This window comes from Apostichopus japonicus, chromosome 8 (genome assembly GCF_037975245.1).
Source record: "Apostichopus japonicus isolate 1M-3 chromosome 8, ASM3797524v1, whole genome shotgun sequence".
Classification (NCBI taxonomy): domain Eukaryota; kingdom Metazoa; phylum Echinodermata; class Holothuroidea; order Aspidochirotida; family Stichopodidae; genus Apostichopus; species Apostichopus japonicus.
Genome location: NC_092568.1, coordinates 12,642,967 through 12,667,840, shown reverse-complemented (window position 1 = coordinate 12,667,840; position 24,874 = coordinate 12,642,967). Strand labels below are relative to the sequence as shown.

Here is a 24,874-nt window from a genome sequence, read left to right as displayed (position 1 = left end):
AGCACACCATCAGATAACTTCTATAGACACCATGTGTGAAGTACAATTGACGAACATGACACATGTCCATACAGAAAAAAGTTAGTTTATGTATCTGGAAACATGGAAATAGTTTTCAAACACTTTGGAAATTCATGGAAACAAACAAAATAAGGAGAAGGCAAAAAGGTAGAGCCACTTTGTAAACAGAACATCAACAGTCTGAGTAATTGTTGGCAACGGAAACATTTAATGGAAAGACTGAACACAGAGTTTTCACTACTGTTGATAACAAGTTACTTGCATTAATGTGAACCTACATATCAAGTATGAAGTTCCGCAAACCTTTGCTGTTGGGGTTATCATGTTTAAAGAAGTGTTCAGACATATGTTGCCCTCAAATGACCTTTGACATCCACATCACTGGGTTTATGTTCCCACTAAAGTGGATCTGCATACAAAAGTATGAAGTTCAATTACCATGTATTTTTTTAGTTATGTTTACATCTGAAAGTATCACGCACACACAAATACACTCACACCATTTCGTAGATGTCTTCTGCTTGCCGCAAGGTACCAAAATCACAAAGAACAACTTAACTATTTATGTCAAATGAACACCAGTAGAAAATGTGCCGTATCGAAGAGCAGAAAATGATTCGGGCAAAACAAAACATTTGCTTTCTGAGGTAACATACTTCAGACTTCAACAAGCCTATCATCTCAATTTGAATATTTGAAATAGTCTGCATATATTTTTTAAATGTTTTTTTTTCACTGTTTGTTCTAAGAAAGTACTATCACTGAATTATGAAAACATGAGAATGGTCAATGCCTTTATTCAGCTGCAGCTCACCTTATGTTGTTTGATATCATCCACTGTAGCAGCCTCTATCTCCTCTGAAAGAGTTGAGCCACAGAAAGAGTATTAAAACAATGAATATGCAAATGAGAGGATTAGATGTAGAAAGGAGGATTAAAATCAGTGTATAATGACCAACAAAGAAAGGTAACGCATAAGAAAGAAAAAATAATAATTGAGTATATTCAAAAGTCGTATCGGGAAAAGGTCTTCGATTAATTATAAGATATGAAGGGAAACAGAAGAGGATTTTTCTTCATAACAAAAAGAAACGAAGGACTTTTAATGACATAAACTGACATGGAAACGTACTCTAGAATTTCTTGCCCAATTCTGCGACCTGTTGTTAATCTGTTAAGTCTTTGGTATTTGAATTATTTAGAGAAAAAACTCTAAGAATTTTGACGGCTGTTATAGAGGAGATGCAACAGAAAACAAAAACAAATCTTTGCCAAGGATATAGTTTAACAATGCTATGGTTAGTAGTGCATAGAGCAATTAAATGCCATTGAAAATAAAAAATGAGTTTCCAGTAAAATTAGTTAGTTTTTGGATAATTTCCAACTAAAATAGCAACAAAAGGCAATTAAAAAAGGTGCATTTTGCATTGAGTTTGCCACAGTCTGTACCATAAATGGTCTGTGCGCGACAATATCCGAATGTTGTAAGAATGATAAGGTACCTGAAAATATAATTTACTATAATACAAACCTACCAAAATATCATAGGAATGTTGAAATTGTACCATAAACAATATGCATCATAAATGGCTTGTGCACGACAAGAAAAGCTGGGAATTTAATTACATTTCAAAAAATTTTAACCTCTAAAACTAGATGCTAAATTCTTTTGTCAATCTTGCTTTCACAAGACTTTTCAAAGTTTCAATTTCATATTATTTACCTTTTAAATGAACAACAAAACAATTAATAAACGATACCCTTTATCCCCTTCATACAAACTTTTAGAACCCAAGTTTATTGATTGCTTTTAACAATGCATATAAAAAATAAAAGAAAATGACCAAATAGGTAATAATGAATTGACCCTTCTTTTTCCCACAACATGCATAAAATAATTGATCATATACTCTCCACCACTATAAACAGCAAAGCCCCTCCACCAATGATTACAAACCATGCAGAAGGTACCTCTGCATGTTTGTGGGGGTTTTCTTTTTGTTTACAACTTACTAGCATCTAAAGTTGCAAAATGCCAAACAGCTTCCATTGCTTGGAAGGAATTGATCTGACTCCAAGAGAAATGAGTGTTTTGAAGTTCAAAGCCAGCCAGCCAGCCCTCCCAACAAACATTAACACTGACTGTCTGGATGGAAATAACATTAATAAGAAAAGAAAAAAAAACGGCAAGACAGTCTTGTTGCGGCTACGACTCGATGAACTATACCTGAAGGATTGAGATTGGGTGCGCTAACGCTTCGACTGTTGTTTGAAAAAGCACCATTGAATACCTCAAACTGCGTATTCCCCAAGGAAGCTGATCGTGCAAGCCCATACGAGCTATCCCGTCCTGTGAGTAACCAGATGACAAATGAAAGAGCATATGGGGCACTGATAGAAAAAATCAAACACCAAAGCTTCACACAACTCAACCAAGGCTGCTGCCAGTGTTCCCAAACACATAGTAAGAGCGAGAGATTTACAGTTTCATCAATTCATAACCCTGTCAAATGCCAGTATAGAGCTGCCTAGCTTTATATACACATCTATTCAGTGCCTTAGTGACCAATCATGTATTATTTTTAGATACAAAAGAGTTCTATTTCTAAGACCATTTGTAGCAGGTAAGCTCAGATAATTAAATAAGAAATGGTGATGTGTCACAATTATGGACAAACAATTTTACTTGGACAATTTTGAAATTTTTTTGACAATATGATGTATAGATTAGGGCACCAGGTATGGTTGGAAGGATGTAAAACTGTAGTTTGATTTATGCAAACGTTGGTCTGGTCTAAGGACACAAACACTAACTTTTCTAATCTATACTCTTAATTTCAGTAGTTGCTATTAAATTCCATTTAATTCATGGCAATCTCAGTACAGGATAGTAAGAAAGACAATTTGATGTGTGATGTTAATCTTACCAGCTGTACAGGCAGACTTTTAATAAATATGATTTATACTATCCAATCAAAATACATGGTTTCTATACTCTCCAACTTTACTCCAATCAAACAGTAGCTCTTGTGTTGGCTGACAGGCTGACCAATTTACCTTAGCTTTCAATCAGAACAAGAATGTGAAAACAAGTTTAGAAAAACGGTAGCAGCAGACCTTGGTTGAGTGGAACCAAGCAAACCGAAAATAAAATAAATGGGACATCAATTATATTAATGATAAAGCATGCATGAGGTTTATAAGCATTAATAGTTCAAATAAGATTTCATCTACAAAGTATGTAAAGGATTAAGTAAAGTTCTGAACTACCTCACAAAAATTGATAAGTTTATGACTGAATAGTAACTAATATTCCAAAGAAATGATAAAGTTGTGCGACTAGGTATGTATCAACATGTCATGTTCCCCTGAATCAGCACCTTGTGACATAAATTTGTGACTGGATATTTAAATTTGCTTTACAAAGGTCGGTGTGATTCTGCATTCATCAATAAACAATTTACTATATTATGATGTCTTTATAACCCTTCTGGACAAAAGTAATAAATACACATCAAAGGCTTTTCAATGCTTTTGTCTACTCAACAAAACCATTGCCATTTATGCATCAGAGCCAAACATTTATGTGGTTATCCATCTTAGAACTTGTATTCCAGTCCAAAATATCATTATCCCTCTTGTTTTTTATTGGCATTCTAACTTCATTTTAAAAATAAAGTCATTTCCAATTTGTAGTCTGTATTTAATAGGTAGTTAAGGTTTCTTTTAACCATAACCACAATTTAAAATGCACATTTATATTAATAGCAAGTTATTCAGATTGGTCCAGTCTAATTGAGTATTTTAAGAGCATCTTGTAAAAGAACTCAAAATTGAACATCTTTAAGATCTCTCTTGGAAATACTCCTTTATAAGATCAAAAAAAAATTGAGGCTTTTTAAAATCAAAATTAGCCATTTTAGTCACTGTTTCTTTAGAATAATAAATTTATTTGGTACCAATTTCAACTTTTGAAAGTTTTGAAAGTTACAATAAATTGCCTCGGTTTGATATACAATCAGGTAAGATATTGTCTACTGAATTTAAATTAAGCTGCAGTTACTAAAAGTGGGTTTACATAGTTTAAGACCAGTAGTTAAAGCACAATATGAAAATGGTAAATTTAGTTTCTATAGAACTCGTAATTGACCAATTTTGGAACATGAAATCATATACACATTAGTTTTGTATTTTTAAGCTGGGATGCTCCATTTATAGCAACACATTCTTATGCAGAAGCCTGTTAACACTTGGGATAGCACCATGTTACCAGTGAAATCTTGGTCATATTTGTATATATGTGTATCTATAATTATATATAGTATACCATTTGGTATCCCCTGCGGTATACAGCTTTAAAGCTAATTACCTGATGTTCTTGCATTAATTGTCAGGTTATCTAGAACAATACAGAAACAAATTCATATTGAAAAGTACCCAAGGCAACACCACTGATGTCATGGAGAACCAGTTGAACAGTGTTTTTGATAAACAAACAAAAAATTGAACACCAAACACCATTTTGAACTTCTAAGAGCTCCCAAGCAAAATAAAAAGCTAATGTACCAACCAGATTTTTTAAATTACCAATCATCTCACCGAGTGATTTTCTACTTTGGTACTATTTTTTCAGGGTTTTCTTTCTTTTTTTGCAAAAGCAGAAATTTTAACTACAGGAAAGTGTGGCTTTGGGAAACAACTGGAAAGGCGAATAAAGCTACTTGGAGGTGAGAAAACTCAAAGAGAACAAAAAGTCCAAAGCAACGACTTGACCACATTCATCAATTTTCAACCTTGATGGACGATTCTTTTCTTACCTGAAAATGCTTGAATTATCTTCTCTGAGTAGTCACAAAAATAAAAATTTGAAATTTATTGCGGGCAAACATGCAGCATCATTCATAGCTTGTAACCCTTGTTTGTTTTAGCAAACACTTTGCAGGTTTTTCTCGGAAAACATCGGAAAGAGGATATTCTATTTATTACACAAAGGAAGGGTAAAATATGCTGGGTGAAATAAATATAATGGGGTAAGGATTTTAAAAATATTATGCGAGAGACAGTATTTTGAGAATGCAAATGGGTGTGGGAATTATAGAACAGCACAATAAGTACAATAACATATATTTTCTCTTTTGTGAATTTTTTTAAAAAGGTGGGGAGGATGCATTTGGGGTTATTATGGGAGGGAAGGCAAGAAAGAAACTTGTTAACCCGATCAAACAGGTAAAAAACATCTGTTCTATTGTGCAATGGAATCAAAACTAACTGATGGCTGATATCACCACGGCTACGATGCCTTACATTCCAATCCATAGAATAAACACCAAAAGATAAACTGGCATCACTACAACTTTGGTTCCTTTTTCTTTCCATCAATCAAATCATCACCGAATGTTACCTAGAATCGCTACAGGATTTTTTTCTCTCTAAATCAGTCTATCAAACTATATCTCTAAATAATGACTGATATCACTTTAACAACTGTAGCTTACTCTAAAATCAACCATAATCAGGATACAAATTTAATGTAGAAAATGAAAGCTGTACAGATATTATCCCTGTACCATCACAACTGAGGACTGCATTCCACTAATGAGTGGTCTGATTATAAAACCATTTGCACAATAGACCATTCTCCATCAATTTAGTCATATTTCTGGAAAATATTTTTCACCACAGCAGCATTCCATTATATATCTCTGATCAACTATATATACCATGCATTCAATACATAAGGTAAATTAATGTAGAATGAATGATATCACAAGGTCAAGTATAAAGTACAGGACTACAGGGTTAGTAAATAATGGGAACATAATGTTGACATAGTAGGTCAAAGGTAAGGTACAATTCATGCTTTTTATCTCAAAGTATCATGCAACATGCATCTTCCATGCAAACTCTTTTAATGGGTATCCAGTTTATTGTCACATTTTCACCACACAGGATTTCCACACAGATACATGGAAATTGAGATTCCTTTCTTGGGCTATGGAATAAGATAAAGCTTGCTTTGGTGTCACTGGTTTTCTTTCTTATAATATATGCAACTATAATATATATATAAACATATATATATAAACATATATATATAAACATATATACATATATATATATATATAAACATATATATATATATATGTATATATATTTTTCTTTTATATACTTTTCAAGTCAATTCAAAGATCCACAAATTTCCACCCTCCCGGGTAGTTTTTTTCAGAAACAGGCATCCTGTTTAATTTTCGAATAACATCTAATTGTCCAAACCTTTTATTTTTACCTTCCACACAATGGTACAAACCTAGTGATATGGAACTGTCCACGCTGATGGCGCTTATGGAGCTGATCTTTGGATTTAGAGGAATCTTGGAGACTTTGCGTGGGGTGCTACCACCAAAGCTGCCCTCTGACGTTGTTTTCTTTACGTAGCTGGGTGTTGATCTGTTAGTCACCGGTGTAGCCGTTGCAGAGGCAGATGCAGAGGAAGTCACATGGTCAGGGGCCTGGGCAGGGGCAGCAGCAGCTGGTGTCGCCTCTTCCGTCACCGGCCCATCCTCTTGGGTTATATCCTGTGGGGTATCATTACCTGGTTCTGGATCTGGTGACTACAAAGATAATCAGAAAGTTCCGATTGACTTTGCATACGATTCCAAGCACGGCTGAAGTGATTATACGTTCATCTGTTTTGTTTGCTACTAACTTTTAAACAGGCTCAAAATTGCTAAAAAGTTTGCTGAAAAATACTTTGATACTGGAGGATCTATATTGCAATTATTTCTGGATATTTAAGGAGGGCCAAACTTCTATATTCAAAGGATGAACCATGATTGTTGGTGTAATTTAGGGGAATCTTTTCATTCTTGCAGATAACTAATACACATTAAATAAAGTGAATAGTGTAGAAAATAAAAAAAAAAAAAAAAAAAAGACTGGTCAAAGGCAAAAGACAACAAAAATACAAAAGAAACTAAGAAATTATTGGAATGGATTTTAAAACTGTGACAAAACAAAAGGCCTGTGTTCTACCAAATAAAGCTATCAATCTTCAACTTGATGACACTCTCCCTTAGTGATCTCTTTGATACGGAAGCTAGAGTCAGAAAGAAAATACTTCTGACCTCGATAATATACGTATCTGCGGCCAACTCCTCCAGCATCCTAGCTCTTTTATCAATCTCAGATATATGAGCGATTGGGTTTGACAAAGCATCAGCAAAGCCTGCCAGGCCACTGGGAACGTAATCGCCAACTTTGATGTGCACAAATAGTGAGGGCAGCATAAGAACCTGGTTCGACTCATTCCTCAGGCAAACGTGTCTGTAACCTGCAAATGAAATACCATTGAATAACTGTATGTTACTATCTTCAAGCGAGGCCTTTCCTAAATATTCCAAATGGACTTTGGATAGGTCTTCATGCTCATGAAGAATGAGCAGTTACAGAAAACACAACAAAGCACTTAATCAGTCCGACCACAGAAAGCAGTAAATTTACGCCAACATTACGTATACAGGGACAGAAATGAATAGATTGGCCTACAGGCATTGGAAAGAAGAGGTTAATGTGTGAATACCTCTTATAGTCAGCAAAATAAGCAAAGCTGCATCAAAGTATTTAGTTCGACTTCATTATTATAAAGAGCGATTTCTCCACATTAAGTGCAACCTGCGCTGATAAAGGCTGTCCTCGACAGCTTGTCTCCAGTCAGAATTAAAATACCCCTTCCATCCCTGACTTGAAATGGTAGTTAACCTGAATGCGGTATCTCGTAAAGTCAATGGTGATCTTCATCCGTGAACTGAACTGTTTCTTAATACCTGAACGTGGTCTCTCACATCAATTGATATAACCACTGTCATCCCTGAATTAGAACATGTACTTGCTAAGACGTGGTGTCTCACATCAAAGTGCCCTACTCTCCCCCCTGAAATGGACTGGTACTTACCTGGACGCAGGGTCTCCACTGGCAGTATCCGATGACCAATCATTCGATTGTTGTTGCTCTCATAAACTGAGATTCTCAACATTGCAAGTTTTGGCATGATGATCTTGAGGATGAAGAAGATGCACAAAAGAAGATGGAAATCGTGTCGTCAAATGTTACAAAAGAGAGAGAAACGAAAAAGGGATGATATGACATAAACTCAAAAACAAAATTTTCTCTATCTGTAAACATTGGGTCAAAGGCTTTCTACATTAAAATGTTTATGAATCAAAGAAAATAAATTGCTTCTAAATTTGATAGCAAGAGACCTTCATCAAACAGCACAGATATGCTTTAGTCTGGATATATGGGGATCAATGCCTGGGGATCAATTAGTCTGGATATATGGGGATCAATATATAGGGATATATCGGGATCAAGTGCCATACTGTCCCCTCTACTGATAATGTGCTTTCTACCAACATCTCTAGCCTGTACTCTTAATGGAGCACCTGATAATCACTGAGCTTCCCTAACTGAAAGAACGGTTTAATTTCAACAACAGGGTGAACAATAAACAATGTTTTTTTCACCCCCCCCCCACCCCTCCCTACAAGCATTACAACATCAACTTGGCAGTTGACAAATCAGTTCCATTCCCAGATCAAGTGAACCATGAACATGAAAGCCAGGAGTTTTGTTGCCTTTGCTGGCTTAAGACTGTTTTACAAATAACCCCATGCAAGGCAGATTGTGATTAAAAACCAGCCAAGACAGGATTCTGCAGTATTTATCATGATTGTAATGAGACACACCAAAATCATAGTCATAAACATGCTTCTTTGAGGTTCAGAGACTACACCTGTTTATGAGATTGCTATATTGCTACACACACAAGAATGTCCTGAAGAGATGTTTGTTGGAATAAATGGAAGACATTTGTAGTAGGAGTTAAGTGTCTTACACCTGAAATAATCTTAAAACTCCACAAACACATATTTTCAACAGATGGGAAGTGATGGCACATTCTGCTGGACACAACAGAAAATAACTGCTGGTGCTTTGATTATAGTAAAACAGTTGCCATTAGTTGTCTTATTTGGGTTGTGTGCTTAATGGAAGGATGTTAGCTTGTGATGAAGGCATGTTCATGGGCCTGCCACATGGGATTTTGGGATATACTCTCTAGAAAAGATCATCTTGGGAATGTACAGCTGACTCAAGTCAACTTACATGACTTTTCTATAATGAATGTGCAACCTTTGACGAAACATAAATAAATTGCAAATACAAAAACCAAAAAAACATTATAATTACAGAAAACCGCCAAATCAAACCAAAACAAACCAAACAAACATAGAGCATATAAATGCCAAAAGAAGATTAATGTGTACCTTGTCGAATTTGAAGGCTTTATCGTCATACAATGGATTCAGACCATTGGCACTGACCACCTTGGTACGATGCTTCTTCCTGACCGTGTCGTGAGGCAGTCCATACAAATCAATCTCCACGTAAGATCCGATTCTCTTGTCACTCAAGAACTGACCGGATATGACCTGAGAATAGTTGGATAAACAGGAAATTGTTTTCAAAAGCATTTTAGAGATGTAAACCAAAAGAAGAAGAAGATAAAGACCTTTTACATCTCACGGCAAACAACAATGAAGAGTGTTGGACCAATGCTGAGAGTATATTACAACCAAGGGTGCACAATTGTCATGTGTTCACAAATTGTACAGAATTCAATCATATTCAATCCCTAACACAATCAAAGGAATTTAACAGCCCCTGAATTAAAAAAAAAAAAAAAAAAAAACAGTGGAAACTCAAAGCTCCTTATTTCTTTGTAAAATATTTTTGCAATAAACCCACGTCAGCTCAAGTTATGAAAATCAATATCTTAGAAAGTGTTCCATCGATTATGATGCATTTAATTTCCAAATATGTATTTTTTTCCCCATTTTTGCTCCATTAAGACCAACAACTATAAAGTGATTAGAGTAATTCACCTTCATTTCCAAGGTTGCTGCAACGACACCGTCCATGGTTGATTCAGCGAAAGGATCAAAGTCTCTCTCCTTCCTCCTCATGAAGTCAGGTTTGAGGATGAAACCGCAGCCACCATTCAACTCAAAGATACCCAGATTGAGCTGCATTGGAAGGTCTGATTACAAAGGAAATACATGGTGAGATGAAAATCAGTAGTACAAATGCATAAAGAACAGGAGTTTGAAAAAATGTGAAATCTACAACATTTGTACTGAAAGAATCAAAACTTTTTGATTTTCATATATATATATGTGATGAGACTTGTCAAGAATGAAGTTGAAATGACAAAAACAGCAGTTTACAGTTTTCTGAAGGACAGGGGTACTGCACATGCCCAAGAAAGACAGAGAGGCAATTATCAGATAAGAAAATGCATCAAAAGAAATATGCTTGTCCATCCCTCTCTCATCTGTACCTCCTTGTCCCCTCTCCTCCCCTCTCCAATTTGCCAAAGCAAGTTGTGGAATTCTCTGAAACTGTATGCAATAAACTTTGTAGGTACCGGGGGAGAAAACTTGTACAAAATATCAATACAACAGCTGTAATGAAAGAAACGCAAATGTGGTAAAGAAATGAAAAAAAAATTCTTTCAGTTTACCTAGGCTTTGGAAATTCAGAGCCACGAGCTGACATCCTACATTCCAGAAAATCTAAACAGGGAAGAAAAATCAGAACCAATAAAAGTCTGGCCAATCAGTTTCTTTTGCAAGTTTTACTCAAAAGTTAGAATGACATGTTAAAATATGATACTGAAGATAAATATTGACCACTATGTATGAATAAACCTAAAATAAGCACTACTTTGTTTGACAAAGAATTATTTCTACCCTCACGAAATGTTAAGTTAAGTAAACTTAACATGGTGAGATAGATTTGTAAACATTAGTAAACACAGTGATGTTATTACATTAGCATATACCCTCAATAGGTATATAGAAGGCTGAAATTGGCAAAAGTTTAGAGATTTGAAGACAAATTTCAAATGTCAAACACTGAAAGGAAGAGTGGACGGGGCTATAAGAGGGGTGGGAGGGGGGAGGAGTGGGTGGGTGTATATATACAAAAATGAGTCTGTCTGTGGCAAAAATTTACAACTGATGGCAACTTGTAGAATGATAATTTGTTCATACAAGCAGTTTCAACGCAATATCTTGTTTTGATTCCCAACAGATCCCTAAATATTACGATCAGGGGAGGGGATGCGGGGAGGGGGAGGAGGGTGGGACCAAATACAGCAATAAAAGCACATTGTTTTAGTCATACCTGGGGCATGTAGTTGCTGGAATCCACCCGTGTGCCTCGTGGGTAAATTCTTGACAGTTGTCGTTTGTTATAGCTGGTGAAGGATAGTTAAGGAAATCTTTATCTTCACATTATTTCTGGAGCAGAAACTGAGAGCTAAACTCTTACTAACATAGCATTCCCATGGTTTAAGTATGCTTGGCAAGACAAGAGAATTCTTTAACCCTTGCTTTGAATGCAACATTTATTACTTTAATCACTAATGACTGAGTAGCTGCGGTTGTGAATGTGAGAAAGAAGTGAGAAAAGGGGTAAAAATGAAAATGGGACAATAGAGGAATAATATAAACGAAGATAAGTAGATAGCTGTTAATTAGGATTTGAATTTAGAACAGTTAATATCAAAAGAAACCTATTTTCATGTTAAAACAAACACTCCTAGACAAAATCTTTGAATTAGGAAGTTGCTATTAAAGACAAAAACCAACAGCTATTCTTTTTTCACAGACTGTCAGCATAGGTGATTGTGTTTCCGTCCATCTCATAATACACCTGAGCTTCTTGCTAATGTACAACCATACTGCTAGATTTTACAATCAGTGTCACTAGCTCCTTGTAAGTTGAATTATTGACACCTGGGCCTGCCATGGCAGATTCATATGCACTAATACAAGAATCAAAGTGAGAAGTGGTAAACAGTTATGTAATTTAAAAATAAAATGAAAATTGCTTTCAAAAAATAATTCTTTAGGGTGGCTTAGCTTTCCTCCATTAGCCACATTATCGTTTCATGTAAGGATACCGCACAAATTCTGTGGGCTTCTCTTTGACTTTGTTCATAGCTGAAGTTTCCACGAATGATGTGATCTCATAGCTCTTATTGGCCTCTGGAGAAACAAAAACGTAAAAGCATGTGAATTAAAAATATGGAGGTAATGATGCATAGATGAGGAAGGAGCCACAGACACTGTTCAGACTTCAGCCTTCCCTCCTCTCCCCCCCCTCCACATGGTTCCCCTCCCTCATTCACACTGCAAAGGGGTTGTTCTTCAAACCTCCCATCACTGACTAATCCCCTCCCCCAACTTCAATCTTCCAGCTATCATAATTCCAAGGTACATGAGCAACAATTGTTTCACTGAATTTATTCCCTTGAAAAAAGCAACTGCTTAATATTTGAAAGATCAAATTATGAAGAGCATTCTAGCTACAGTAACATTACACGATTACAATTTGTTCCAAATATTTGTAACTTTTGTCAGTTACTGGTAGGCATCCATCCTTTCTTATTTCCTTTTTCTTTGACCTGGTTTTGTCTTATTTCTTTTGGCATCAAACTTTAATTCTATTCTTACCAGTACATGTGGGTTTTTTAACTGATGTTTATACATATTTTGCTGTACAACAAGTCTCTTTCACCTCATCTGATCATAAATAAGAGAATAAACTGAAAACTGGATACGCTGTTCTGTGTGCTTCCTTTCAGCTAGACATGGCACCCACACACACTATGCTCTCTTATACAAGGCTCATCATACATTACTTACTGTCAGCATTATCAAAGGAATGAAAGTGAACAGGTTGAAGGTAATTGACCAATGCTGACATCTCAGCACCTGCTTCGGCCTCCTGACCAGCAGTACCCTGGTTGTGAAAAGACGGAAAAAGGATTGACATGTTTGTATGGTAACCTCTGCCATCAGGCATATATACTTCGCCAAAAAAGAAAGGATTGTGCTAACAGTAGTTTTGTTGGGAAGGGGAACGGGGGGTGGGGGGTATTTGATAGATTAAGCCTATGAAACAAACATCAGCACTTACTAATTGGTCTACAACACTTTTCCAACCAAAGCATAATTTAAATACAATACATGGATCTAAAAGGGATTTAGAGGTGAAATGCTTAGTCTAATCACCAGATGAATGTACCTTGTTAGAAAGAAGGAAGATATGCTTTATAGCAAGATTTTGCATGAAATAGTTACTGACCAATTGTTGTATAGTTATACCATTTGTAAAGCTAGACCAATCTTATTGAAATAACCAAACTGATTGAATCAATCAGGAAGACCAACCTACTTGAATCAATCAGCGAAACCAATCTGATTGAATCAATCAGCGAAACCAATCTTATTCAATCTATCAGCGTGACCAATATGATTGAATCAATCAATGAAACCTATGTTATTGAATGAATCAGCCAAACCAATATGATTGAATCAATCAGAGAGACCAATATGATTGAATCAATCAGCGTGACCAATCTGATTGAATCAATCAATGAAACCTATCTTATTGAATGAATCAGCCAAACCAATATGATTGAATCAATCAGAGAGACCAATATGATTGAATCAATCAGCGTGACCAATCTGATTGAATCAATCAATGAAACCTATCTTATTGAATGAATCAGCCAAACCAATATGATTGAATCAATCAGAGAGACCAATATGATTGAATCAATCAGCGTGACCAATCTGATTGAATCAATCAATGAAACCTATCTTATTGAATGAATCAGCCAAACCAATATGATTGAATCAATCAGAGAGACCAATATGATTGAATCAATCAGCGAAACCAATCTTATTCAATCTATCAGCGTGACCAATCTGATTGAATCAATCAGCGAGACCAATCTGATTGAATCAATTAGGGAGACCAATCTTATTGAATCTATCAGCCAAGCCAATATGGTTGAATCAATCAGCGAGACCAATCTTATTGAATCAATCAGCGAGACCAATCTGATTGAATCAATCAGTGAGACCAATCTTATTGAATCTATCAGCCAAACCAATATGGTTGAATCAATCAGTGAGACCAATATGATTGAATCAATCAGTGAGACCAATCTGATTAAATCAATCAGTGACACCAATCTGGTTGAATCTATCAGGAGACCAATCTGATTGAATCAATCAGTGAGACCAATCTGATTTAAACAAGCAGCAACCCCAATCTTATTGAATGAATCAGCAAGGCCAATCTGAGAGAATCAATTAGCGACACCAATCTTATTGAATCAATCAGTGAGACCAATCTGATTGAATCAATTAGCGACACCAATCTAATTGAATCTATCAGGGAGACCAATCTTATTGAATCAGTCAGTGAGACCAATCTACTTGAATCAATCAGCGAGACCAATCTGATTGAATCAATTAGGGAGACCAATCTGATTGAATCAATCAGTGACACCAATCTGTTTGAATCAATCAGCGAGACCAATCTTATTGAATCAATCAGGGAGACCAATCTGATTGAATCAATCAGTGAGACCAATCTTACTGAATCAATCAGGGAGACCAATCTGATTGAATCAATCAGTGAGACCATTGAATCAATCAGCGAGACCAATCTTACTGAATCAATCAATCTCTCTGAACAATAGAGTCTGTCTTGGTGGGAACTGGCAAGCATGATATACAGACAACAGTATATAGAGAACATGCTGAAGAGTTATATATTGAGAATAATAAATTATCAACCCTGAAATTGTTTGCATGAGGTTCAGGTTTGATTTATTATGTCTAGCATTTCAATATCTATTTGACTGTTAGTAGGCAATCATTTGACGCCAATGTACAGTAGTCAATTGCTCCATAGATACATGAAATGCATGAATTAGTGGCTTCGTGCAGAAAACAGTACAAAGAATTGAAAAATGGTGTTTACGTCGCAGACCTTCAATGGTGTACGGGAAATGACAGAGAAATATTGTTTTCAAGAGGGCTAATGACAAAACAATTGATGATATAGGGGAACCCAGGCACACCTAATGAAAATTGGCTGATAAAAGTAACGCAACACTGGTCCAAGCTACATGGTGCCAACACACTGTTGACTGATCCTCTTCAACGTTAAAGTAACATTTTGTCTTGATTTTGTTAAACATTTTAGAATATACATTTTATTTCCTGAAGGAAAGAGCCAACATTTTGATGATTTGCTTTCCACATTTGACTAATAATACCATAAAAAGCTATTTGGATATCATATTTGTTTCAAAAAAAGTGCAATCAATTAAAAGATTTTTCTTACTAACCAATTTTTGACACAAGGAAATAAATCTAGGAAGTTTGTCTTCTAGTTTGATTAATTGACAATGTTTTTATGAGTAAGAGTGAGGGTAGGTTTGGTGAAAACAGCAGTGACACCACTGTCAGAGGTCATCAGAAGCATCATCATCTACCCACCTGTTCCTTTTTGACTTCTCCCTTGTCGGTTTCATCATCATCCGAATCGCTCTCCTCTTCCTCTACCGGCTCCGGCAACTTACGATCTCCATTGAGTCCAAGTGCGCCCCCTTCCTTCTCTAAGTCTACTGAGGGGGACTTGGCAGCTTTAAAAAAGAAATGCGAATAGATTCTTCAGATATTTGAAAATCAAGCAAATCAGAAAAGTTGAATTTATAAGAGGAAAGGAAAAGAAAAGCACAAAATTCTATTTGCTCCCCCCTCCTCCTTCCACCCCCCCCCCCCAAATTGTGACTATGATGAAGCAGTTTCAATGGTTTGAGATACAGATCTCATAGCGCTAATCCTAATCTACTCACTGTTGGAATTGTCCAAGATAATGTACATAGTTATAAACAGGATTGAAACTAAAGCACAAAAAATCACAAATAAGCACATGTTTATGATTGGCTAAGTCACACTTCAACATTTTTTGAATTAGAGTCACTTTGGCAAATTCATACCACTAATGTACTCTACTTGATAGCTGACAATGCTCACTCTTTTTTTTTAGATTATTATTTTGTTTTATTTTTCTTGCTGTTGCTTTTTACTTTCATTTCCAGCATTTTGCAAATCGAAATTTTACAATTGTCACTAATGTCACCGAAGAGCATGTCAAATTCTAAAACATTATTTCCATTCCTGAAGGTAGAAGGGCTTGTAGACAGAAATCCAAACAAACCCCCTTTACAGACCTTTGAGCACTTCTCAAAGGTAATCAATCATGTTTCACTCTACAAGTGATAATTTTACACTTTAGGCTACAAGACATCAAAACATACTTAACTTGATTGGGGAAAAAAAAGAAGAAATTTAGGGGAAAAAAGTGAGCAAGAAGCAGAAAATGAGCCGTCAACGAGAAGAAATGTAGAATGTCACTTAGCTTAACAACTTTTGACCGTCTTAAACTGGAAAGGTTGCTTGTTCTCCACCATTTAAACCTTCACATAATTGCCTATGACAATCATTGACTAAGTTCTACCATCACATTTGTTTCTATATTTCTAGTCAATTAGTATTCTAGTATTATTGCAAAATATTTCAAATTCAACACTGAAGTTCAAAAATTACTACAAATTATTAGCCAACATTTAGAGGCTTATATACTAAATTTAATTTTCTTTTGAAAGGGCAAACAACACAATAATCTCTGAAATTATATTTATGAAAAAAAAAATTAAAAAGAAAACACCAAATGTTGCTTATATACTAAATTTAATTTTCTTTTGAAAAGAGCAGACTACACAATAATCTCAGAAATTATATTATGCAAAAAAGAAAAAATACTTCAAATGTTTCTTGTTGTTTCTCAGTTTGTTCTATTTAAATGAGGTTCTTTGAATAATGAGTGCTTTGATGATATTAAACTGACCAGCAAACAGTGGTGTCCATTGCTACATATCTGTGACTTGCCATAAATATAAAGCATAATCTTTTGTTACAAGAAATGTAAATGTGTGCAGAAAATATATTGAATTGGATGATGGGACTGTAACATACCATACCAGCATAAAACAACATGTTCTTGTTACAGTTGTGTAAGTTGGCATGGTTATACAATGTCAGTATTTGAAAACACAAAGCATAAGTAGGTTTGGGTTGAGTCAAATTACTGATAATTCACTTTTCAAATGAGATTGATAGAAGGATGGTTTTTCTTAATTTCAGACTTCTGTATTATAATTTTTTAGTATCCAGTTAAACATATTATCTTCTGTCAATTCCTTAGGTTTCAAAAGATTTCTTTCAATGTAAATTTTTGTTTAAGAATTGATCTATTATATTTCTAATCAATCCACTTGCATCTAACTTTTCTGGTCAGGATTAGTTTTGCTTCTGACTATTGTTGGCCAAAGAATCGTGAGAAAAACTCTACATAAATAAGAACATTGCAAGCGTATGATATAAAACATTTTGAAATGTAAACAAATATATATAACTTTGTGGAAACAAAGTAAAAACAATAAAAATAAATAAATAAATACTGCAAGTAGTACTAAACGACTTAATAGAAGTTAAGAAACTCACCCAGCAGGAACTAAAATTTAAACATTAGTGGTTAACAAAATGAAAACAAATTGATTGTCTTACATGCTTTACATGCACAACAGAAAATACTGATATTAGTAATATATCAAAATAAAATGTATCAAAATAGCCAAGGTGACAAACATTACATCAAACAAACAGAATGCATGCAACAACAATATTAAAGAATGTAAACAACAATTAATGAGTTGTTGGCAGAATAAAAAATCTCCTTTAAAGATGATAAAATGACAATTTTTTTTTCATCAGTATACATAAATTTTGGTGGATTTCTGGATAACTTGGGTATTACATCACTTCCTCCATGGTTGTCAGTGCTACCGGCAAAATTTAGCAAACAATTGCTACAAACACTTCAATAGTGCTTTTCTGGGAGGTTTTCACTACTAAATACTTTCTCCACATTGAGGATTAATAAATTAGACAACATATCTCCATGCGGGAAGATGTTTTGAGGGTTGGCAGTCAAAAATGTTTGTTTAATGTTAGTACATGAGTGACCATTAGTTGATTATTAGGTATTATTTAATTTCCAGTTGCCTTTACCATGATTAACTGTGAATATGCAAACTTCTGTTTTTTTTTCCCTTTCTAGTAGAATATGCTCTCTGTGATCCTGGCTATACAAACCAGCACATATACTTTATCTTTGGAAAAAGTGGAATGGATCTCAATAGGATATAGTCTGGAGACATGGGAAACATGAGCAAAGGTAGCAATGGAAAAAGGGGGAAAAAATGCAAAATAGAGCAAAATTAAATAGAATATAGCATAAGAGTAAACATTAAGATGAAAAGGCATGAGATGTCACAAAAGTAACACAAGGCATGTTTTACACATGAACAATTAAATAATTACAAAAAATATGTAATAAACCTTTCATGGATTTTTGGCAAAAAGAAATGTGATTTTCATAATTTAAAAAAAAAACAAAACTAAAAAACAGTTTGGTAGCTTAATTTTTAAATATTGGTGGACATGTATAAAAGCTGGTAGTATATCAAAGCTGCACTGAACACAGAAGTAGAAAACAAAAGCATCAACTTTAATAATTCAAGAGAGCAAAATTAAGGACAAAATAAAGGCCTCTGAAATAAACAACGGTTTTTACACGTAATGAAAGGAGAAGACAACAAAAGGATAAAGTCCAAATTATTCAATGCTGCAGCAAGTTGTTCAAGAAAATAACATCAAATACGGAGAAAATTCTTCATAATTTTATTTGGCAAAAGTTTTGCAGGAAGTAGAGACCCTTACATTGAAGTTCATTTTCCAGGGTTTAATGTCATATGACACATCTGTTGCTGTTGAAATATCACACAATAAAGAAACATTGATAATTAGAAGGAGAAGCAACTCCTTTTTTTCCAGCAGCATTTCTACAAATGAGATATTTTTTCCCCCCTTGTTTTTTTGCATATTGATGCTATACAACATTAAACAGATATATATTAAAATGAAAAGATTGCTATCAGATGGAAACCTTTTATTCAATTGATAACTTTTCATACTTATTGAGATGTAGGACTTCATAACGAACGAAACCATTTTTGGTTTTCTTCTGTTATTTCTCTCTTTTCAGAGAGAATAATCTATCTTCAATTCAATGAGAGGCAATAACTATATTCTCTTGAGGTTTTCATATAATTAAGGGCGCTAGACTACTCGTCATCTGATCAGTTCATTGATGAAGATTCATTCCTCTTAGACAAGATGCTGTAGAATATTAGCGTAGGTTGGTAAAGGTTGATAATACTAGGGACAGCTATTGACAAGCATTCCCTCTACCAACAAAAAAAAAGAACACCACCAGGTATCCATTGTTTATATTAAATGATCATATATGGCTACTGCATAATCTTATAAATACACTTGTTTCTATTTCCCAATGTGATGTCCCCAGGTAAAGGGGTGATGAAATGTCTCTATTTGTTAACAAAACTTAAAACTTAACTCATGTATTAGAGTCAGAAATTGCCTTTCTACTTGAAGATTTTGGATGAACCATTTACACATTATCTGCTCTGATGAATATTCAACAGTTCCAACACTAAACCAAAACTACACCATGATTTTTTTTTATTGCTTTTTCTGTTTTCATTTCAAAGAGCTCTGTGAGCAGATTTATGTGAGGTTATAATTGCTTCATACATTATGGAAACATAACAGGTACAGTTCACTCGCAGAGTGCTTTCTGTTTCTACGTCTCGGTGAAATCCTGCTTCAGTTGGTTGCCATGCATGAACATAACCATGGCAATTAAAACTAGGCTCCAATTTTATCCTGTTGTTAGTATTAAATTTATATTACCTAAGGTGAAATTTTTGCTTAGCAACCAGTATAACAATTTTTTTTCAATGGATAGGTACTTTGTGGGATTTGCCACAATAAAGATGGTTTACAATCCCATGTTAAAAGTCTCTGTGCATCTCAGTGTGTGTGTATCTTTGCATGGATCAAGCTTGGTCCTCAAGAATATACTGTAATCCTCTAAGTCAGAGATGTAAGGTGGACCAGTATAGCTCCCAACTATTGGTACTGGTTTAGCTACATCAGGGTGCTCCTCTGTCTTTCCACTTGGTTGCTTTCACACTTCTCAACAGATTCACTCAAATAATGTCAACAATGTTCTGTATAAATTCTATAAAACCTTTCTTTTTGTCCACAAAAAACGGTCCCTGTTTGCAGGTTCTTAACAGGTTCTCAGTGGTTATAATGACATAATAACTTCAGACCCACTTCATATATGCAAATTAAGGTAGGCTGGATACAACTGAGCTATATATGAAAATGTGGTACATCTACTCTTTTACGAACCGATATTTGTTTCGTCAAACAAGGACACTTTCTGTCAAACATCTGTCGTGACATTCATAAAACAAACCAATAAACTAGTTTCTGTTCAAGTTTATTGGCTGAGGAAAGAGAGATAGTGCAGTAAACAAAGCCAGTTGAGTTTAATGTACCAAACCCATATTGTTAAAACCAACAATATTCATACGCTAGGCAACCGAACTAGCTGTGTAAATACATGGATGGTAGCCAAACCTCTGATACAAAGTTAAACACAATGAAATATATTGTGAATATAGTTTAGTATATACAGTAGGTCATATATACAATGACAAAGAAGTCAGACCATTAGCATAATATTTACAAATTTAAATATTGTCTATACATTGCAAAATAGTAGAAGCAGAGATAGCAGTGCAAAGTTAGCTAAACGTCGCTACTCAATGGTCAATTCCTCCTCTACTGTATTGACATTACATCTACATCTCATCCTGGAAACCACCAAATATTAAAGTCGTTACAAATGCGAGAAGGAAAATTAATCAGCTAGCTAACAAGATTTAATGCATCAATACCAAGAAATAAGGTCCGGGTACTACTTAATGGTCAATTCTCCTCTACTGTACATTTCATCTACATCCCATCCTGAAACCACCAAATAAGTCGTTAAAAGTGCGAGAAGGAAAAGAAAATTAGTCAGCAAGCAAACAAGATTTAATGGGTCAATACCAAGAAATAAAAGTCCGGGTGCTATATGGAGTGACTGGTGAAAATTCAAAATGTGAACTAACAGCATTCACGACTGTGTTTTAAATTATTACACACTATAAACCAGAAAATGGAAAAGTGGTGTCCAATATGTTGTTTGGTATTTTTTACATGTATCTATCCAAAGTAATTGCATTTATGAACTTCAAAAATGATATTGTTTTTTTCTATTGTTAAAATAGTTAGTGCTCCCACTACCAATTGATTTATCCGATTTTTATGATATAAGTGTGCTTTGTGTATCAAAAAGGAATTTACATAATAGGTGAGAAACAGAATGAAGAAGAAGTAAATGCTACATTGAAATCTAGAGAGCTGGAAACCATAAAAGAAAGTGGAGGATTTAAGTTTTAAGTCAAGTTCTTTAGGGGATGTGCCTTTACCTCTCCCAGAGGTATGAAAAAGATATGTTAATAAGATCCCCCAATGTTTATAACAACAGAAATTTGGACTGATAACTTTAAATTGAAAGCAAACAGACTTTATTGCATTTTCATGCTTACAATTTGAATAAATCTATCAAAAGACGATCCATATTTCAGGTTAGTATCAAATTTTCTTTTACCTCAGGGGGAAATCTTTCATTCAAGGCTACTATTCATGGAATAATATCTTCAAAATTAATTATTTTAATACTTCTTTATATTCGCTTTGAAATTTCAGCCCTGTTCTTTTTGACATTGGAAACTTGCCTTTGTAATATATACATATGTTTCAAACTAAAATACATGCTAAAATATATTTGAGCATTTCAATCCAACTTTTTGGACAATGTTGGAATGAGAAGGTTACGGGGGGGGGGGGGGGGGGGTGTAGGAATGAAGGAAAATCAACATTCTCTTATGGTTTCCAATAGATAATGTGCACACTTTTCTTTGATGATCATGTGAGACTATATGGTCAATATGCTGTATAAGGAAGAGGTTTATTATTGAAGATGTGTTGAAGCGCTGCTCTGCTGGGTGATATATGACACTGGTATACTACTACTAGTATATATATGTATATATATACCTTCACTGTCTCCAGCTGTTGTCTCACTGATACTGCTGAACGACGGTTGGGATGTAGTCGATGTTTTACTCTTAGGAGCTAGAAACACAGAGAACTTTATATTAATGGCTTGAAAGGATGCAGGGTTTGCTAATTTATGCTAATTTATGGTTATGTATAGTATATATTATATAAACCATCCATCCTGTCCATAAATTAATCTAATATATTACCACTGCAGAATGGCTGGAGGACAATACCATCATTGCCTCAGTTTATATATTGTCCTTGGGTTTATATTTGTCCTTCCCTACTTCAGCATTTTCAATATATTTTTTTAATGAAGGATAGCCTTTAATACATCATGTGAATTCCTAGCAATTTTGTGAAATTATTTTTACCAGATGGCAGATACAGAATACAATTTTTTCTTCTTTTGACATTTCCATCTCAGAGTTATTAACTAGCTCCTTTTTATCTGCCGTTGCTAAGTTGCACATACAGATTTACATACTGTCAATTAAATGTCTTTTGTATTAAACTAACATTATGTACAGCAGGCACTTCAGTGGAGGTGAGCTGAAAAGTGTTCAGCTAAGTGGTTTTCTACTTTCTCATCAAAACAATACTTTCTTTTGGAATATAATAAAGGTAAAATGTTGGGAGCTTTTTCCAATAACGAAAACCGTTTTAACATTGGTATACTCAACCGACCAAAGTAAGAGGTACATTAGTTTATTTTGTAGGAAAACCTAAACCTATGTCATCACTGGCAACTGCAAAATTTGAAACAATCCAATAATAAAGGAATATTTGCAACAATTAGCCAAAAATCGAATGGGTTAATTGATCTCCAGATTTGCTAGAAATGCAAAGACTACAGTATTTATATACAAATTGGAAACTATTGAAGACCCACCATTCTCATGGCCTAACTACACTCTTTAGATGCTGTTCTGTGCCATTACATATACCAATAAAACAGGTCTTTTTGCCCAGATTTGGTTCCTTCCCAATGACAGGCACCGAGAGACAAAGAACTATATTAAGTCGGATGAATGGATCGTCCAGCATATTCATAATGAGTTGCAAACTCAGTTGCCAATTTAATTTGAATGGGTTTAACCATGCACACATGTGTATTAACATACAGCAAAAAAAAAAAAAAAGAGTTTTTGAAGTTTTGAAGTTTCACTTGCATAGAAATTATGATAAATATGTGTCTTTATAAATGTCCCATCCAACAAAACACATTTTAAGGAACTAGTATTAACATAAACCCAAATTCTATTATGAGTTAAAGAAAGGAATTATATATATAGATTGCAAATAAATGGCTTGTCAGATTAGAAAAGAAAAAAAGTAGCTGGTAATGAATCTATGAGTGGTGTAATTATCTTTAAAGCACTACATCATGTCTGTGTTTATTAGTTTTTGACTGATACCTTCTGTACTGCTGGCTTGGTTTCCTCCTGGTTGAGAATCACTACTAGCAGCCGACTGTAGTGATGCAGATGAGATTTTGCTCTTAGCGGCTAAAAATACAGAAAATTGTATCAATATAGAATAGGTAATATTGTTGCAATCTTTTAAAAATACATTGATAAAACAGGGTACGTCATGTGATCATACATCATACCGTGTAAACCACAAGGACCCTAATATCTACTTCAATAGTTCAGCTGGTCCTTCATGTGATCATACACAATAGTGTGTAAACCACAAGTATCCTAATATCTACTTCAATAGTTCAGCTGGTCCTTCATGTGATCATACATAATAGTGTGTAAACCACAAGGACCCTAATATTGACTTCAATAGTTTATAGCTGATATAACAAATACCTGACTTTTACTCATTCACTCAAAAACCAAGCTATAATAGACCAAATTTATATTTTTCCATCTATTTTAACTCAATTTTATTTCCCATAAATGTCCATTATTATACAGCTATTTCCCAACATTTTTAAGCACTTTTGATTTTAGAACATTATCCACGGGAAAATGATTTTGTTTCCACCAGAGGTGCTTGCCCCTGATAAATATTCAGATGTATTGCTATACTACCCCAAGGTTTCATTATTGAGAAGCCAAATATCAACACATTCAACACTTTTACATAAATATCAACATAATTTGATTTCAAATGTCCGATGGAAACGCAATAATTCAATAAAGAGAGAGATAGGCAGCAAAAACTGTCCTTTGGCAATGAAAACTCAATGATTATATGTAAAAAATAAATACCTGTATTCCTGGATCATTGTGAATATGTTAAAATATGCAAAAGGCTATCAATAAGTTCTGTTAATTGAACAGTCTTTTACAGAGACTGCCAGGTTAAGGACTACATATTAGCATATTATTGACTTGCATATTATTGACCCACAATTCAACAAATGCAGATTATTTCTTGCAAACGTCTCTTGTAGAAAGAAAAAAAATGAATGCCTTAAAGGACAAAAGCTGAAGCTAAGCTAATGGAGGAAATGAAAAAACTTCAAATGCTGATATAAACCTTATTCAAGAGCAACAGAATAGCCACCAATTACACTAGAAAGTATTAGCTTCCAGAGCAGTCACCCAAGGTTACCTTAGCTTGCACTTTGCATGTGCAGGGTAACAATTTATGTTATGGATTGCTTGCAATAATATTTCACCCTATATACTAACATCAACTGTGGCTATTTTGATGTCACGTTTAATACGAATTAATAGCCATATATAGCACAAGGTCATCTTCTACAAGCTGTTATATTAAGTAAATATGTGTTTTCAAA

General features: G+C 34.6%; 1 protein-coding gene across 45 annotated transcripts in view; it reads right to left on the bottom strand.

The window, feature by feature from the left end:
- Positions 1-24,874, bottom strand: part of LOC139970443 (1-phosphatidylinositol 4,5-bisphosphate phosphodiesterase beta-1-like) — a 152,393-nt gene that overhangs the window by 17,422 nt on the left and 110,097 nt on the right. For 21 of the 45 annotated variants that reach the window (XM_071976106.1, XM_071976105.1, XM_071976110.1 and 18 more), the window contains 14 exons: positions 23,538-23,627; positions 22,114-22,191; positions 15,448-15,593; positions 12,793-12,889; positions 12,048-12,132; positions 11,267-11,339; positions 10,602-10,653; positions 9,964-10,118; positions 9,346-9,510; positions 7,973-8,075; positions 7,146-7,351; positions 6,329-6,632; positions 2,249-2,371; positions 836-879 (listed from right to left, as the gene is read on the bottom strand). In XM_071976106.1, the coding sequence (XP_071832207.1) occupies positions 836-879; positions 2,249-2,371; positions 6,329-6,632; positions 7,146-7,351; positions 7,973-8,075; positions 9,346-9,510; positions 9,964-10,118; positions 10,602-10,653; positions 11,267-11,339; positions 12,048-12,132; positions 12,793-12,889; positions 15,448-15,593; positions 22,114-22,191; positions 23,538-23,627 (1,721 nt within the window). Of the gene's footprint in view, positions 1-835; positions 880-2,248; positions 2,372-4,390; positions 4,421-4,838; positions 4,863-6,328; positions 6,633-7,145; positions 7,352-7,972; positions 8,076-9,345; positions 9,511-9,963; positions 10,119-10,601; positions 10,654-11,266; positions 11,340-12,047; positions 12,133-12,792; positions 12,890-15,447; positions 15,594-22,113; positions 22,192-23,537; positions 23,628-24,874 lie in introns of all 45 variants that reach the window. The other 24 variants (XM_071976118.1, XM_071976122.1, XM_071976132.1 and 21 more) reach the window with 5 other exon arrangements.